The sequence below is a fragment of the Equus quagga genome, chromosome 9 (assembly GCF_021613505.1).
Source record: "Equus quagga isolate Etosha38 chromosome 9, UCLA_HA_Equagga_1.0, whole genome shotgun sequence".
Lineage (NCBI taxonomy): Eukaryota > Metazoa > Chordata > Mammalia > Perissodactyla > Equidae > Equus > Equus quagga.
In genome coordinates this window covers 37202859-37220735 of record NC_060275.1, presented here as the reverse complement: position 1 = coordinate 37220735, position 17877 = coordinate 37202859, and the positions used below count along the sequence as shown (strand labels likewise).

Sequence of the window (17877 nt, the reverse complement as noted above, 5' to 3'; positions counted from 1 at the left end):
AGGAGAAACTGCTCCAGTTCTCCTCCCCCAACCCTGTGGTGTTAGTGGGACTCAGTAGGGAGCCAGTCTTTTGTCCCCTGCACAGGAAAACAGGCAGTGCTCTGATTCCCATGCTAGGGTAATATTGGCCTAATGGGGAACTGATATTCTATTCCCTGCAGGGAAGAAGCAAGTGGTATCCCAATTCTTCCTTCAGGGTAGTCTCATTGGGGTCCTGTGAGGGTCTGAGCCTTCACCCTACCCAGCAGGAACAAGACTTAAGGAAGCAGTGGGAAGAGGACTAATCAGCATACTGCTCCTCTCGGCACCACCCTCTTTATCCCTGACACCAGGAGGGCCGAGTGGGGAGCTGAGCCTCCATCCCAAACAAGCATAAACAAAGTAGAATTATGTGGTTTGGAGTGGGACTAGTCTGCACTCTGCTCTCCCCAACCCAAAATCAGTGGGGACTGGTGGGAAGCTGAGCCTTTACTTCTGTGTGGAAGCAGTGAGGCAATGTGAGCCAGTAGAAGATGCCAGTGGAGTCAAGGGGGTCCTGAACCTCCACCCTACCTACCTGCAATGAGGCAGTGGGAGTCAGCCCTCTTGCTGGGGTGGTGACAGTAGGACCCAACAGGGAGCTGAACAACTACCCCCACCAAGACCTCTACACTACACCTATAAAGGGTGACTGCCTGCTAAAAGAGAAGATTAAATATGATCCAAAGCCTAATAAATAATACCCAGAATATCCAGGATACAATTGAAAATCATTCATCATATCAAGAACTAGGGCAATCACAACTTGAAAGGGAAAAGATAATCAACAGATGCTAACACTGTGATGAGCCAGATGCTGAAAATACCTGGCAAGGATTTTGAAGCAGCCGTTACAATAATACTTCAGTGAGAAGTTACAAACACTCAGGAAATACATGAAAAAAAGTAACAAAGTATCTTAGCAAATAAATAAAAGATATTTAAAAAGAACCAAAGGGAAATTATAGAACTGAAAAATACAATAACCAAAATAAAATACTTGATGGGCTTTATGGTAGATTGGAGACAACAAGGGAAATAATCAGTGTATATGAAAGCAGATCAGTAGAAATTACCAAATATGAATAGCAGAGAAAAAATAGACTGAAAAAATGAACAGGAGCCTCAGGGACCTATGGAATTATATCAACAGAACTAACATTCATTTCATCAGAGTCTAAGAAGGAGAAGAGAAAGGTGCAGTGGTAGAAAAATATTTGAAGAAATAATGGCTGAAAATTTCCCAAATTTAGCAACAGGCATAAACCTACAGATTTAAGAAGCTGAGCAAATCCTAATGAGGATAAATCCAAAGAAATCCACACCAAAACATATGATAATCAAACTTCTGAAAACTGATGACCAAAAACAAGGTCTTGAAAGAGAGTAGAAAGAATCTTGATGTGTTAGCTATAGAGGAACAGCAGTTCAGTTGACAGCAAATTTCGTATCTGAAACATGGAGGCCAGCAGGAAGAGGCATAGCATCAAGTGCTGAAAGACTAGAACTGTCAGTCATGACTTTTATCTTCAGTAAAAGCAGCCTTTAAGAATGAAGTAGCCTTTAAGAATAAAGGGAAAATAAAGACATTCTCAGTTAAAGAAAAACTCAGAGAAGTTGTTACTAGCAGGCCTACCCTTAAAGAATGGCTAAAGGAAGTTCTCTGAACAGAAAGGAAATGATGACAGAAGGCTTGTAATTTCAGAATGAAAAGAACAACAGAATGGATAAAAATAGGGGTAAATAAAAAAGACTGTTTCTCCATATGAGTCTCTTAAGTCAGATTTGATGGTGGAGGCAAAAATTATAACTTATTTGATGTAGTGTTCAATGTTTGTAGAGGAAATACTTGACAATTATATTTAAAAAGTGGGGAAGGTAAGGGAATCTCTGTGGAAGTAAAATTTCTACACTTCAAAGTAGTAAAATATCAATACAAGTAGACAGATAAATTAGTGTGTATATTGTAATACCTAGAATAACTGCTAAGAAAATTACATAAAGCAGTGTACTCAAAAACACTATAAATGAATCAGATTGAAATTCTAAAAAAACAGTCAAGTAACCACTGAGACGAAGAAAGGAGAAACAGGAACTGAAATAAAGGGAATAAGCAAAACAAACAAAATGGCTGATGTAAGCCTTAATATATCACTAATTACTTTAAATTAAAAGACAGAGATTTGTAGAATGGATAAAAACACAACCCAACTATATGCTGTCTATACAAAACTCATTTCCTTATATTCTGATTCCATTGACGGAGTAACACCTTATGGTTGATGATCATAATGACATAAGCAGATGGAAAGTTAAAAGTTGGGAAAAGATATATCATGCCAACATTAATCAAAGAAAAGCAGGACTGGCTATATTAATATCAGATAGAGTTCAGAGCAAAGGAAATTGCCAAGGACAAAAAAATCACACTACGTAACGATAAAACAAGACCTAAGTTAAATGAAGAGAGTACACAAGAAAACCAACATTTAAAATATTACCTGATGATACTCTTTTCCCTGTTGCCAAAATAAGAAGTTGCCAACATTTCCCAATAAATGGAGAAAGAGTGAGGCAGCCTCTTGAGAGAGACTCAGCCACTTTATCTGCTGCAGCCATCTCCTGGCGTCAGAGCAGTCTCCCTATTTACAGGATTGTCTGACTAGTTGTAGAGGCTCCAAATAACCAGAATTTTCTGTCCTGTCCTCAAATGCCATCTCCTCTCTCTTTGATGGTGATTATCTCCTAAAAACCAAAAGTGTATTTTGTTTGTGAAACCTACAGGAGGGCTTAAGAGCTCCTTGTTCTGGCATTAGTCCCTTGGTGAGTTTAGGCCACCATTGAGCAGAGCAGAGAGGACAAAGCTACACCGGAAGAACAAAGCACCAGGGGGCTTTGGTGCGTCCCCAATCAATGCCTCCTCTGAGGTCAAGGCAAGGCCACGTGGGAGAGACTAGCACCCTCCCCCAGCATATTCGATCAGGCTGTTCTCCTTTGCTCATGCCCATGGCCTGGGTCTCCTGATACCTCCCAATACAAGAACCGATGGAAGCCCTGGTATCTGATGGGACTCACATCCTGAAATGCCTACCGCGCAGCCCTGCTGGCCCTTAGGAAGCAAACTCAGAGGAATAACATTCCCGACCATTCATTCATTCATTCATCCTAGATGCTGACGATAAAACAGTGAGCAAGACAAACCCAAACCCCTGCTCTTGCAGAGTTTACATCCCAGTGAAGTGGATGGTTTAACAAGTTATTATACTCGTTTCAGTGATGGGGCGAAGGCAGCCATAAAATAAATAAGGAAAATGTGTGGAAGGTTAGACAGTAATAAACACTCTGGTGAAGAATAGAGTAGGAAAGGATGATAAACAGTGTTGGGGAGAGGGAGGGTTGCACAATTTTAAATAAGATGGTCGAGGAAGGCTTCACTGAGAAGATGCTATTTGAGCAAAGACCTAAAGGAGGTTGAGAAGCAAATTGTGTGATTAACTGTGTGCAGTTTGTCCCAGGAGGGGCAAAGGCTGTGAGGCTTGATCATGCCTGGTGAGTTCTAGGATTGTCAAGGAACTACTGTACCTGAAGAGGTTCATGTCTGTGTGTCTTGGGGTGGTGGCGGCAGCAGTGGTAGTGATAAGAAATTAAAGAAAATGAAGGTAGGATCACTCAAGGTTTGTGAACGTTGAAAGGTTATTGGCTTTTTGTTTCAGTGAAATGTGGCACCATTAGAAGACTTTGAGCAGAAAGACATGTTCAGACATTTTAACACATCGTATGGCTGTTGTGTTAAGAATTGACTATAAAGGAGCAAGAGTGGACACTGGGACCAGCTAGGGGACACTTCTGCAATGCTGTGGGCAAGAAACCATGCTGGCTCGGATCAAGGTCGTGGCATGGGAGCTGATGAGGAAGGTGGTTGGATCCTGGATGTAACAAAGATTTAGCTAACAGGATGCCCTGCTACATTGGATGTATAGGATGAAAGAATAGGAGGAGTCAAGGATGACTCTGAGGATTTTAGAATTGGCAGCAAGATAGATGATGTTGCCATGTCTGAGACAGGAAATGACTGCGGGGGAAGCAAGTTCATGAGGGGAATGAGAGTGAGGGCAGAAGGTGGTATTTAAAGCTGGGAGACTGGATGAGATGATGATCAAGAGAGAGAGTGTAGATGGAGAGAAGAAGTCCAAGGACATACAAAGGTTAAAGATAAAAAGGAACCAACACAGGAGACTGTGAAGGAGCATCCAGAAAGAAGGAAGCTAGCCAGGTCAGTGCAATGTCCTGGAAGCCAAACAAAAGATAAAGTAAAGGAGAAGGGAGTGATCAGCTGGGTCTAGTGCAACAGAAAAGTCATTGGTCACCTGGAAAGGAGCAGCTGTGAAAGGTGGTGGGAGCAAAACTTTATTAGACTGTTTCAAAAGAGAATAAAGAGAGAAGTTGGAGACAGTGAGCAAAACAACTCTTATAAGCAGCTTTACTTTAAAGGAAAGGAGAAAAGTTGGGTTATAGCTGGAGGGATAAATGGAGTCAAGTGAGGTTTCATTTTGTTTCAAGATGGGTGAAATTATACCACATTTATATGCCAGTAGGAAGGTCTAGTGGGAGGAGTTTGGGAGATGCAGGACAGGGAATTGCTGGAGTGGTTTCTGAATGCACAAGTGGAGTGGTTGATCCCTGCTGAGAGGGACAGTTTATCAGTAGTCACAGGAGGGAGGCCATGGTTGGGGTTCAGGTACAGGTGGGTAGGTGGAGGTGGAATGGAGGCCTTGGAAGATCTCTTCTGACTTCATCTGTTACGTTGTTGAACTAGAAAGCAAGGCCATGCTTGTGTGAGGATGAGATGGATGGAGAGGTTAGAGGAGAGGGGTGTGAAAAATCATCTAGGAGAGGTCATCGATGAGACTGCCAGGCAGCATTAAGTGTCTCCTGAAGACTAGTGACCACAAACTTCAAGTGCAACCAATGGCATGGTTTGTGCCTTTCTCCAGGCACTTTGAGCTGCACTGGTGCAGATGTGAAGGGGGAGAAACAGAGATAACTCTACAGCCTTTCCAACACCTGCTGTGGGCGAGGGAGCATCTTCCTTGCCTTCTTATGTTTCGTTAGGGCAGAAGCCCCTTAGTTACCTGTGGCTGGGTAGGTGCTGACCAGCTGTCATGGGTGGGCAGGAAAGGTTAGGAAAATTCTCCCCATGAGCCTAGGTGGGAGCCACGAGCCAGTGTCACACCTACAAGAGTCTTGAGTCCTGGAGTGTGTCATTGGGCCTTTGATGCAGCATGTCTTCCTGGTCAAGAGCATCTTATCAGCCATGACCACATTCCTCTTCAATTGCTTTATTTCAGTGTCTTCTCTGAAGTCACTGTGTGTGTGAAGCCCACATATTACCTAGTTGCTCTTCTCATGGTATTGAGGCCCCTGGCACTTTCTCATTTTTTTCTCTTGTATACTTTCAGGTTTGTGGTCTGCAGGTGTTCAGGATGTTGGTGTAAATGAACAGTGTGGCGACATCCTCACCAGCAAACGGTTCATGCTGGACATGCTGTATGCCCATAACAGAAAGCCCACGGATGAGGAGGAGAAGGGTGAGGGTGAGACTGGGCAGACTGAGGAGGGGGCAGAGGCTGTATCCAGCCTGGCCAGCAGGATATCCACCCTGCAGGCCAACTCTCTGGCCCAGGATGAGAGTGTCAGGAGGGTGGACGTTGGCTGTCTGGACAATAGGGGCAGCGTGAAAGCCTTTGCTGAAAAATTCAACAGTGGGGACCTGGGGAGAGGCTCTATCTCTCCCGACGCCGAGCCCAATGACAAGGTCCCGGAGAAAGCATCCACACAGCCAAAGACGGAATCTGACTACATCTGGGACCAGCTCATGGCCAATCCGAGGGAGCTCAGAATCCAAGATATGGATTTCACCGACCTGGGGGAGGAGGACGACATTGACGTCCTGGACGTGGACCTGGGTCCCAGGGATACCCCGGGGCCACCTCCCCCACCCCCACCCACCTTTCTGGGCTTGCCACCCCCTCCCCCTCCACCCCTGTTGGACAGCGTGCCTCCCCCTCCAGTCCCCGGTAATTTATTGGCTCCTCCTCCAGTATTCAGCGCTCCTCAGGGCTTAGGGTGGCCCCAGGTACCCAGGGGTCAGCCAGCATTCACCAAGAAAAAGAAGACCATCCGTCTGTTCTGGAATGAAGTGCGGCCTTTTGAGTGGCCGTGTAAGAACAACCGCCGCTGCAGAGAATTCCTGTGGTCGAAACTGGAACCTATTAAGGTGGACACTTCCAGGCTGGAGCACCTGTTTGAGTCTAAATCTAAGGAACTGTCCGTCTCGAAGGTACCGCTCGCATCCAGCATGCTTCTTGATTTGCAGAGTTACTTTCTGCTGTTGAGTAGGACTGAGAGATTTATTGTATATAAAATTCTCTTCATGTTGCTTTCGCTATTTGGTAAAAAAGGCAGTTGGTAAAAAAAAAAAAAAATCTGACCTTTAAGTAGTACTGTTTGTACCACACGCTAGGTGGAAGCTAAATGAGTAAGGGACGCTAATTTCTAATAGCTAAGGGGGACGGCAGCTTACCAGCATCATTAGGCATAGTAACTTGCAAAGAACCGAAGAACCTGAAGGAAAAGATGAAAAGATTAACCGGGGAATATTAGCAGAGCCCAACAGCAGATGTTGACGTGAACTAGAGGAAAGTAGATGTGTTGATTTCTCAAACACATCGACTTTATTCAGGGATGTGTTTATTTACTGTTACCTTCATTGGTTATAGTTGATAGTGGTAGGTTCCACACAGTATAACCACACAATGCTTTTGCAAAGGCAGTTATCTAAGTGACATTTCTTCGGATAATCTCCTTGCTGAATCAGCATGCCGCAACTATCCGGATGTTTCCAAAGAGTCAGGTAGTTAGCATCCTGTAAATATGACACATGCATCTAGATTTCTTATTTTTTGTAAATGTTTGAGAATTCTGTAGGCGTTGCTGCTATGGTATTTTTAACGGAGATTTTATATCCACTTTTATAAATGAGAAGCACGGTACAAGAAGTTATTGGGCATCAGAGGTAAAGTCATGGTTAATGAACACTGATAAAGAAGCTGTGAGATACTGGATCACAGATTTTATTTCTGATGACTCACTGCTAACACCATAATAGGGTCTCCTTTACATATCTTAAAGAACTGGGTTTTGGGGCCTGTGGCTCACCCTGTGGCTGAGTGGTTAAGTTCATGTGTTCCACTTTGGCAGCCCGGGGTTCACCTGGTTGGATCCTGGGTGTGGATGTACACACTGCTCATCGAGCCACGATGTGGTGGCGTCCCACATAGAAGAATTAGAATGACTTTCAACTAGGATATACAACTATGTACTGGGGCTTTGAGGAGGACAAAAACAAAACTGGGTTTCTTAGAAACCCTTGTGATTCTGGGTATTTTACAGTTTTAAAACAAATTTGAAACTGTCCTCTCTTCTCAGGAATGAGGGGTATGCAAAAACACTTTGTAAAGTATAATTTAGATTAAACATGCAAGAACCTCTTATCACCAATGAATTCTAGCTCCATGCGTTGCTCCCTTTATCATCGTTTTGGAGTGAATATAAAGCTGCCTGAGTCAGACTCCCTGACCTGGCAGTTGGGCACCAATTCTGAATCAAAAAGTATGTGCAGTATCCCCAGGACAAGAGTGCCCTTCAGACAAGGAGGCGAGTGACAGAGTTAGTGCTTGTCACCACTATGTGATGCTGAAAGGCCGGGTAGGAGAGCCATAATCAGTCGACTTCCTGTTAAAACACGTACCAGGGGTCTGGAACTACCTGCTACTCTCCCCTAGTTGGCCTTGACCCTGGTGTTGGTTTCTGCCCAGTCTCGGTGAGGGTGTGAATCCAAACCCTTACCAGCCTCGGGAATCCCAAGTCAGGATTAAAGCTTTCTCCTCTTTGTAAATCCAAACCACTAGATCCAATACAGAAAATCCTGCCCAATAGGTCCTCTCCTTTAGCTGAAAGTAGACCTCCTTTTGTCCTCTCTAGAAAATGACACCTAGGAAAGTGATTTTGGGCACCTGCTCTCGGTGTCTCTGTGTCCTGACTTTCCCAGGACTGGTCACATGTGATGCTGAGCCACCCACGTGCCCCCTTCGTTTCTTACGGTCAAGCCTGGAATTTGGGAGAGGATGGCCAGGCTGGGTTGAAACAGCATCTCTGGTTGCCAGGAGTTACCCAAGACTTGACTTCGCTCACGCTCCCTCCAGCCTGCTGATCCAGTTGGCCATCTCCTTCATCCTCTTCCTCCCCCCATGTGGGCTCATCTGGTTGGCTGCACCCTCTAGGCTTCCCCTGGTTACTCATCCCCCTTGGAGGCTGCCGGGGAGAGTCTGGCCCTTGATTCAGGGTAGGAGGAATAAAAGGGAGTAACAGTTTGGCAGGAAAGGCGCTTTTGACTTCATTTTTGTAAAGGAAATGGCAAGATTAAAAACTTCCTTGAGAAAGACCCAAAATGGATGGTTCACCTCCCTCCCGCCTTCTCCTGGTCCCACTGTGGTGGATGATAAGAGTCTGGTTGGTGTCCTCTCAGTAATCCAAAGTTCTCTTTTTGCTTGAAGGAGGTATAAAATAAATACTTTAATAAATAAAATACTACTTTAAAATAAAATATTTTATTGCCTAGCTAAAGGGCAAATGTTTACCTAGTTTTTATAAAGTGAGAGCATAAGAGGAAAGTAATATATTGAAAAATTTACTAAACTGATTCCAGAATGTTCTACAGTGAGACCCAGGAGCCCATACCTTTGTTTTGGGGGGATAGGAAATGTGAGCAGGGCCTAATTTACAAAGGTTTCAAAAGGTGAGAAAGAAATTAGGATTGAAACACATCACATTGGAGAGCTGAATCCATTATGTGTATGTTAACAATACAGACAATAACCAATTTTACTTCTATTTCTAATCCTTGACTGATTTTCACAAACCACAGCTATACACAGCCACTTCCGAATTCTGGCTCATGAGAAGTTTTTCATTAAACACAATAGAGCACAACACAAATAAAATGAAATAGACCTGACAAAACAGCACAGAGCCAAGGGAACAGGTTTTAATTTCCATCAGAAAACTTACACCAGACCAGAGTTACAGGGTATGGTTATGACCATCCAAGTCACCCCAAAAACAAACATTCATGCCAGACCCAAGGCTCTGTGACCACTTAATGGAAATGATAAGAACAGAAATATGTGCTTTTTGGTTTCCTTTCCAAATAGTTTCTGGGATTGGATCTACTTTTCTCTCTCAGCAGGAAATATATATAGCTTTTTAGTAAGATGACTTTAATTATGTTTTCTGGAGAAAGACAGAAATCCTTTGCTACATATCATCATATTGTATTTCTACTGCTGGTCTAAGACGTGTTGAATCATATAGGAGGTAGTTAAAGTGACCCTGGAGAAAGATGTCAGGGCAGAAAGCCCTGGGGGTGTGGGGAAGTGCCCTCCATGGACTTGACATCATCCTGAGGAGCCCCAGAAGGGGAATTCCAACCTGTATGCCTCATCCAGGGCAGCAAATTCCCTCCTGCTCCCAAGTGGCAGCTTTTATGTCCCAAGTTGCAGAGAGACCAAGACAGTTGTGGAGTGGAAGAAGAGACCAGAAGGAAGAAGGGGACTTGGTTTCCCCTCTGAGGACTCAATGCCGCCTTACTCCCCTGGGTGCATTAGGTTTCTCATGGGGAGGGGGAGACACTCCAGAATGGATTTGGAGGGTTTGTTCAACTTTATTTACCATGACATTTTTAAACAAATCAGAAACTGTTAGCAGTGACTTTTTAAGAAAATTCAGAGATGATGATTTATTTGGTCTGGGATGAGCCCCAGCCTGGGTTATTTTTAAAAGCTCCCCATGGACTCAAACAAAGTTGTGAACCACTGATTTAAAGTGAAAAATGAGATACCAGTGAGGGGGCATTTCTTCTCACCACTACTTTCCCTGTTGACTCAGCCATCCCCAGCCTGGTTTTATTCTCCTGAGAGTAAAATCCTTCCTACCCCTATATTCAAGGTCAGATCGTAAGCAAATGTTATTTTATTTAGCATCATCCTCAGAAAGCCTGAATTCTTCCTGGAAATTCCAAACCCAAGTTTGGGACTTCAGTGGGGTGAGTCTAACACCCTAGTGTCCCCAGGGTGGTCCTGGTGTATGCCTGTTGTCTTGGCATAGTTATGAGGAGCACTCCCTTTTTCTCTCAGAAGTCTCCTGGTTAGGGACTAGATGAACTGCATTAACGATGCAAATATAACTCTTTTACAGTTGACCTCTGCTATGGAAGACTCAAAAGGCAAATGTGAGAAATGGATACTTTTTTCCCCTAAACTTAACAATGAGGCAAGCCTATTATGGCAGGTTCCTCAGAAACTTTTTTCCTAACTAAAGGATTTTCAGCCTTTATTTAGTCTTAGTTGTTTTGTTGTTGTTGTTTTGTTTTTTTGCCTTAATGCTTTCCCATGTATACCGCCGTCTCCCTTGTAACAGGACTAAGGAAAATTCCATAGCTGTCACATCTTTATGACATCTGTATTGTGGCATCATTGTTGTTGTCACTTTCTCAGCAGACAGTTTTGAAAACATTCCGTGGCGTCACTCTTTTGGCAGTTGCTGGGGAGTGGGAGGGGTGATTTACCGTTTTAGAACTAGTGCTTTCTGAGCCAGGCCTGGGGTCTGTGACAGTGATGCTGAGAAGCGTTTTGAGAGGTCAGTCGCCTTTCATGGAAGTGCTCTCAGACTTAGTGGTATTCTCCAAGACTCACAGAGTTCTCTTAATAAATCGTGTTCTTAGCCCAGTTCTATTTTTAGTCACAGCACCCTCTGGGGTGACAAGTCTATGTGCTGAATATCCACTTTGTAAAGGTTACATTCTTTATTTCTAGTAAAACTACTCTTTAAAAATCCAAAAGGGTAATCCTTCATGGCAGCATTTCAAGAGACTCTGGAAAACAAGCCCTGTTCACCTGCCCAGGCTGCATGCCTCCAACAGTCTTTGGTCATGTTCCCCTCCTTACTCTTCTCATTTCGTGCTCTCCCCTCATGAGGAAGTTTCTGCCTTCAGGGTGGCCCATCTCTGGACCTTGGCCCTTCTTGTCATGGTGTGCCACAGGTAGAGGCCCTATCCTGTGTGGAGAGGTGGAACAGGGTTTTCTGTTTTATTTCCAAGAACCACACCTGTTATTTGGTTATGTTGTGTTAGCTGTGGCAGAATGTGTGGCCACGTCTTCAGGACTCCGCTGCACCCAAGCCCAGAGCTTCTGAGCTGCCTTACTCTGGAATGTGGAAGGATTGTTTCTCAGTAACTGACAACTCGCCTCCCAGGACTGGGATGAGCTCGGCATTTGTTGGGCGTGTCAGTCTCATTTTAACATCAATAAAAACTTCCTGCGTTGTCTATGTGGGAACTTTATCCCACTTCATTCATAAAAATGGCAGGACCAGTCCTTGCTGCATCTTGGAATGGGGGGTGGGGGTGGGGGTGACCCTGTTACTGTTTTTCTATCCTAAGAAATATTCTCTTATTCCTGCCTTTTGTTTCCTACTTTTGAATTATATTCCTTTGCTTGAAAGAACCACTTTCTACTCATCCAACAATCCTGTCTTAAAAGCCTTCAGACTTTTCGAAAGTCTAAATCAGTTGCAAGAGAGATCTTTTAAACATCTGTGACCCCTGTGCCCCACTCCAGACTGAGGAGATCAGGATCTCTGAGGATGGGACCCAACCCACTGTTGTTTAAAAGTACCCCTGGGAATTCTTTTGTGTACCCAAAGTTGTAAAGCACTAGTATAAATAAACTATGGTTTCTGGTTTTCCTTCAGAAAGTGTCAGTATATTGATCAGACCTGTTTCCGCCTCAGGTAAGTGATGTTGATTTCTCCCAGTTAGTGGTGGTGACTTACTGTTTGCCCATTCTGCCATCAGTCATGGAGGTAGATGTGTATCCTGGCAAAGAAGGAGAATTTCCTCATCTTTCTCCAGAGCTCCCCTTACCATTAGTCCTTCCCATTAGTCTGTTAGCCTCAGGAGGAATTTGGCATGTGGCAATCACCATGATATCCTCCTCATTAAAAACAGAAACCAAGATGTCTTCTACCATGTCCTTTGCAAGGAGATCTTCAGTACCACTCAAGGCGTGCTCATTTTCTAGATCTATTTCCCACTCTGGGATTCTATGTGCCTGGGGGTCTGCACAGACTCTAATGAACATCCATGAGCTGTTTGCAGTCATTAGCAAAGCCCCATGCGAGTGGTCCGAGTCCTTGAGAAGCAGCTGTGCAGGCTAAATTGAAAATCAAGTCTCCGTACTTTCCCCTGGAACTATCGCCGTTCGGGGTGGGGACCCTGATTTGATCTGACGTTCCTATTTATGCAGGCGCCTTTGATCAGGAAACACGGTAGATGCATTAGTTATGAAAAATATACATTGGTAGACCATATATTTTTAAAATATAATGTCAGTAGAGTAAAAATAAGGAGGAGTCAGTGGTGGTGAAAATAGCTAAGAGCTAATTCTTAGAAGGCACTATGTTCCAGGCAGTGCCATAAATACTTTACACGTATTAATACCAGTAATCCTATTCTGACTGTCCTAGCAGACATTTCTATAGGACTTACCATGGGCCAGGCATTGTTCTCACTGCTTTACATCCATTGTCTCATTTCATCCTCACAACAAACCCTGTGAGATAGGTGCCAGAGGGGAAACTGAGGCACAGAGAAGTTCAGTGGCTTGCCAAGGTCACACAGCCATGAATGGGGCTGACCCATGTGGATGACTCGCTGCTCTGGATGTTTTCAGTTACCCTGCAGGGCTCCTGTCCATGTGATCCCTGGATTCCATTTTGTTCTGGTTACTTGCAAGGTTATGCTCTGAACACTTCCTCGTGCTCTTCCTTTGGGGGTCTTTAAATCTTGCCATTTTAAAAAAAGACCCTCCCTGTCCCCATATGATCTATATACTTTGCTATTGCAGTTTTAGATTTCATTTGGTCTGGAGTCTAATTCTGTGACCTTGAGCAAGTCAGTCAACCTCTCTGAGCCTGTTTTTCCCTATTGGGGAGAAACAAGAATCCAGGCCTGATCCGATGTGCCTGACCTTCTGGGGTGGTTGAGTGGATCCAGTGCAACAGGGTTGAATATGCTTGTGTGCTGCATGAAGCCATGTAGATGTGTTAACAGGCCTATCATTTTTGTGCTATTAATTTTCTTAACCTTTGTCACATGACTTTCCTGAGATTCTATTGTGAGATTTTAAATTAGTCTCTAAGCTTAATGACTACTATTTAGCATTTAAATTTTCCTTCTCACCTGTTCCTAACTGCTGCCTAAATACTCACCCTTCCCTTTTCCCAAACTGATTATGGGTGGGGCGGGGCGGGGGTTGTGATCTTTTTCTCAGGATGTTAAATGAAATCCGATATGGGCACTCTTACGCAGTGACCCCTCACCCCCAATGACCATCCAGAATCCAGTTTGTTTCTTTACTTGCGGATTCTAAAATACTTGTTCTTGGAGGCAAGAATGTCTTCTGTCCACAAACCTGGCTTGCGCATCTCCTCCCTGTGAAGCACGTAGTCATCCATCTCTGTGTCAAGGATTGGTGTTGCACCAAGAGTCCCCCTGATTGGACCTAAATATCTGGCTTAACTCTTCCAGAAAATACTCCTATTGTGTGCTCCTACTTTCTGCTCCTAGGAGCGGCTGAGTTTGCGGAGCCCTACCTCTTGGAGCTGGTTGGCTCTAGAGAGTAGAGCCCAACCCGGGAAGCCGACCACCAGGTGAATGTGGGGCTGCAGAGAACAGTCAGCCCTTCCCCTAAGCCTTGGCAGTTAGCAGTCCCTACTTAAATTGGCTACCTCCTCTGTGTGCTTCTCAGAAATCCTGTAATTTTTGTGGCTTTGGGTACTGCCTATTTGAAGCCTCTTCCTGGAGGGGCTCACTTCTGCCTTCCGGGAAGCTGGCCCCTCAATGTTCTTGGACAGCTTGGGAGAAAGGGGCTGAATTGCCTTAGTGAGCTCCTTCCTGCCCCTTCTCTCTAAGAGGTCTCTGCTCGCCTTGACAGCATCTCTTTCCCCAGAGGATGGCCTCTGTCTCGCACCGTTTTGCCTGTCCACACTCCCTCCCCCTCTCCCTGCAGTCTTCTTGGCTGAGTCAAAACCAAAAATGAACAAACGCCCTACATGGCATCCAAGCCTGAAGATTTCTCCAAAGACAATATTTCTGGAAGGGCAACTGTTGGCATTCTAAAGGCTTCCTGAGAGTTGGATCTTCAAAGGATGTGCTGGGCTATATACTGAGTGTCGCCACCTGGTTCCACTCAGGAGTTCAGCTCAACTAGGCTTTCTGGAAGCAAAACAGAGCCTAACTTCTTCCCAAGGTACCCTTTCCCCCTTAAAGAAGTAAGTTCCTCTTCTCCCTGAACAGTTCTGGACACATTTGGAAAAGTAGCACATTCAGAAACAGCTTCACAATTGTTGGCCCCACACTGCCTCACTTCCACTCTTTTGCTGACCAACTATCTCACCCCTGAGACAGTTGTTCCCGTTTTCACTTCCAGTCAACCCTAGTCTAGCATCCTGTGCCTGGATCCTGGGCCCACAGGAGCCTCCTTCCATCATCCTTTCCTTCCTGAAAGTTCTTGGAACTTTCTGAGGAAGAAGGCAGAGATTTTACTGATTGTCCTTTTATCAGAGGATTGAGACAGAAACCCTTATTTCCTCTTACCCTAGGACTGACTATTGGTGTCAGGGGCATCCTGGCCCTCCACAGGTGTGCATTTTTCATTAGTCCCCATGGAAATGTCCCCACTCAAGGAGTAGGCCCTCAGGAAATATCTATTTAAGGAAATGGATCTATATTAAGGAGAGGCAACAAATAAATAAATATGGGAAGACATATGGCTGATCAGAAAGAGCCTGTCTGAGGACTGAGCTTGGTTCTCATCCTCTTCTCCTGTATCTGCTCAGGGTTTGGTGTCAAGGACCATCAGTGATAATGTCTTGAGACTCCAGTCAGCAAGGGGTGCTCGTGGGGTGTGGCATACTCCCATCATGCTGACCCTCAGCTGTTCCCACACAAGCCTATTCTTAAGCTTTCTCTCTTCTTAAGAAGGAAGATGTTGTTCAAACCAGTCTGTCATGATCTTAACCTGCCATATTGCGTTTTTTGACTTAAAGTTACTTTCTTTGGTTCTGTATTAGAAATTGGGCTTTCATAATGGCTTGTGACTCATTCCTCTAGGTGTCTTTGTTGGAATGCCCTGTGTCGTTGTATAAGAACTTTTTCTGTACTATTGTTCTATTCTGTTCTATCATTCTAACTATTCTAGTGCTAGTGCTATATGTTTTCATTATATCAGTTTTATAATAAGTGTTTATAGCTGATTGGGTAAATATTGTATATAACTCTACTTATTGATTTTTTACACAGATATTCTTTTATAGTAACTTTAGAATATTTTGTTAATACCAAAACCAAATCTTACGGGAATTTGATTAGAACTATATTAAATATATAGAGAGAGATGAGAGGTAATGAGCATCCTTATAGCATCAGGACTTCCTATCCTGGAACGTGATGTTTCTCATTTATTTACCTCTTCTTTTATTACTTTCAAGAAAGTTTTCCTTTAGGTAGTCCTGGTATTTATATTTCAAGAGGTTTTGGCATTTTGTTTCCTTTTTTGGGTGTGTTCTTTGGGTGATGTCTGGTCTCCTATCAAAGGCAAGACAACTTCCTGATTTCCTGCCTGGAGGTGTTACCTCCTGTTGTCTTCTCAATCTCTGTTCCACCTTTTCCCCATCACATCCTACCCCTTTAAAAGGGCATTTCCTAACCTTATTCACAAGGACCACTCTTTCTTCTCTGGCCTCTGCTTTTATATCCATTTCCATCATTGAGCAATTTCTTATTTTTCTAATTTTAGATAACAGGCAGTCACTGACTTTCTGATCAGAGAGGTTTGATAAGGAAACAGGTATCTGGGAAAGACTCTTGGGAAAAGTGAGATGGATGGTTTGGGGACAAGAAGAGACTGGAAGCAGGAGTGGTGGACTGCTCTGGGAGTCTGGGCTCTGGGGGTCATGCTCAGGGTGGAAGTGGTGGCACTGAAGGAAGGGTGGTGATGAGAGGCTTTGTGGAAGAGGATGGACAACAGTTACTCTGTCATAGGACCATATGAAGGACATAGTGAAGGTCACGCTTGCTTATGTGGGGCTTTGACCCTGAAAGATGATTGAAATGGATCAGAATTGATGACTGCTAATCCTTAGACATGGACACATGCTCCCAGGCACAGAGAACTTTGTCTTACCCTTGCAGACGTTGCTCTAGCTGATTGTGGGAGGGAAGGAGAGAGTTGGACAGTCCCACGTGACCTCTCCCTCGTCTCAGGCAGAACAGACCCTAAGGCATTTGAGTGCTCAGTAGCCTCCAATGGAGTCGGTTTTGATTATGAAGAACAGCATTTAAAACACCTTTTGGTAAAATCCAGAGATTGAATAATTCGATTTCAGATATTATATATATTCTTACTCTTTCCTTCATGATGTGGGTGGAAGTGCTCTAAAAATGTGTAGAGTCAAGAGTCAATGTGTGGGGACAGCTCTCCCCGTTATCTCAGGATGCTTGGCAGCTCACTTCTCTCTGACTTACAGGGGAGTGTGTGGCTGTGTCCACTGGTGTAAATTGAGTTCTGTTGAGAATGGAAACAAGGACATGTCAGGCTCAGAGCCACCACATAGGTCTCTGCATGTCGTTTGCTACACATAGCTGCTGGCTGAGGTGGAAAGGCTGAAATCTGAGTGGTGCTTCTCTCTCAAGCTGTTTGCCGTGAGGCTGTGTCTCCCCAGAGTGGGGCATATTTTTCTCCTTCACACAAAGGCTGGAATTGGGCTGGGCCTGCTTGGGCATCTCTCCAGGCTCCTACAGTGAGGGAGGCTGTATAGATGAGGGGCTAAGGGCTATTGATTCCCAGGGAATCCCTGCCTTCTGATAGATGCCTCCTGCACTGGATCCTGGCTGTGGGTGGTTGCCTGTCCCAGGCTCCTTCTGTCTTCCATGCTGCTGTCCTTAAGTGGCTTCATTCCTTATGCTCACAGGATATCTACAGCTGCATCTCCAGGCCTCACATCCACATTCTAGGCAGGAAAAAGGGGGAAGGGCAAAAGGCATGGCCCACTGGGTCTATCCATTTTTAGTCAAGGAAACAAAAGCCAGAACTAAGTCACAGACCCAGCTTTAGCAACAAAGGGTCCAGGGGAAGTGACTGGTTTAACTGACACATTGCCATCCTGAAAAAAATTATGGTCTTGTTGGTTAACGGGGAAGAGAAAGTGGATGTTGGGTAGATGCCCTGCGGTTCCTGAAGGAGTGGGCACCCTAGCACCCCAGTGTGGGCATTGCAAGTCATAACATCCCTCTTCATTGCCTATATTCAGCATTTTGTCAAACTTTTCCTCATTTCTTCTTAATGTTCCATAAACAAATTATTTTAAGTTAGATTTAAAAGCTAAATTTCAGGGGCTCCCATTAGCTTGTTTGATTAAATATATAGAAGACAAGCTTGCCCTGCAGAGTGGGGGTGCTGCAGCGCATGTCCCTGGGGATCCACTGTTCAAAGCTGATGACCACTCCCACAGGAACTGTTCTTCCTGGCCACCAGGTTTCAAAACAGTTGGATGCTTTCAGTTATTTTCTTTGTGAAGAAATTCTAATTTATTACCAAATACATATTGAAGGATCTAAAATAGAATTTTAGCAATTGAGTTTGGAAGGGGTCAGTAGGACTTAAGGGGCCACAGTCCATTTCT

At 44.3% G+C, this 17877-nt stretch overlaps 1 protein-coding gene across 14 annotated transcripts in view; it reads left to right on the top strand.

Annotated features, from left to right (window-relative positions):
• FHOD3 (formin homology 2 domain containing 3) overlaps nt 1-17877 on the top strand; it is a 456138-nt gene that overhangs the window by 388001 nt on the left and 50260 nt on the right. For all 14 annotated transcript variants that reach the window (XM_046671920.1, XM_046671919.1, XM_046671918.1 and 11 more), the window contains one exon: nt 5478-6358. In XM_046671920.1, the coding sequence (XP_046527876.1) occupies nt 5478-6358 (881 nt within the window). The remainder of the gene's footprint in view (nt 1-5477; nt 6359-17877) is intronic.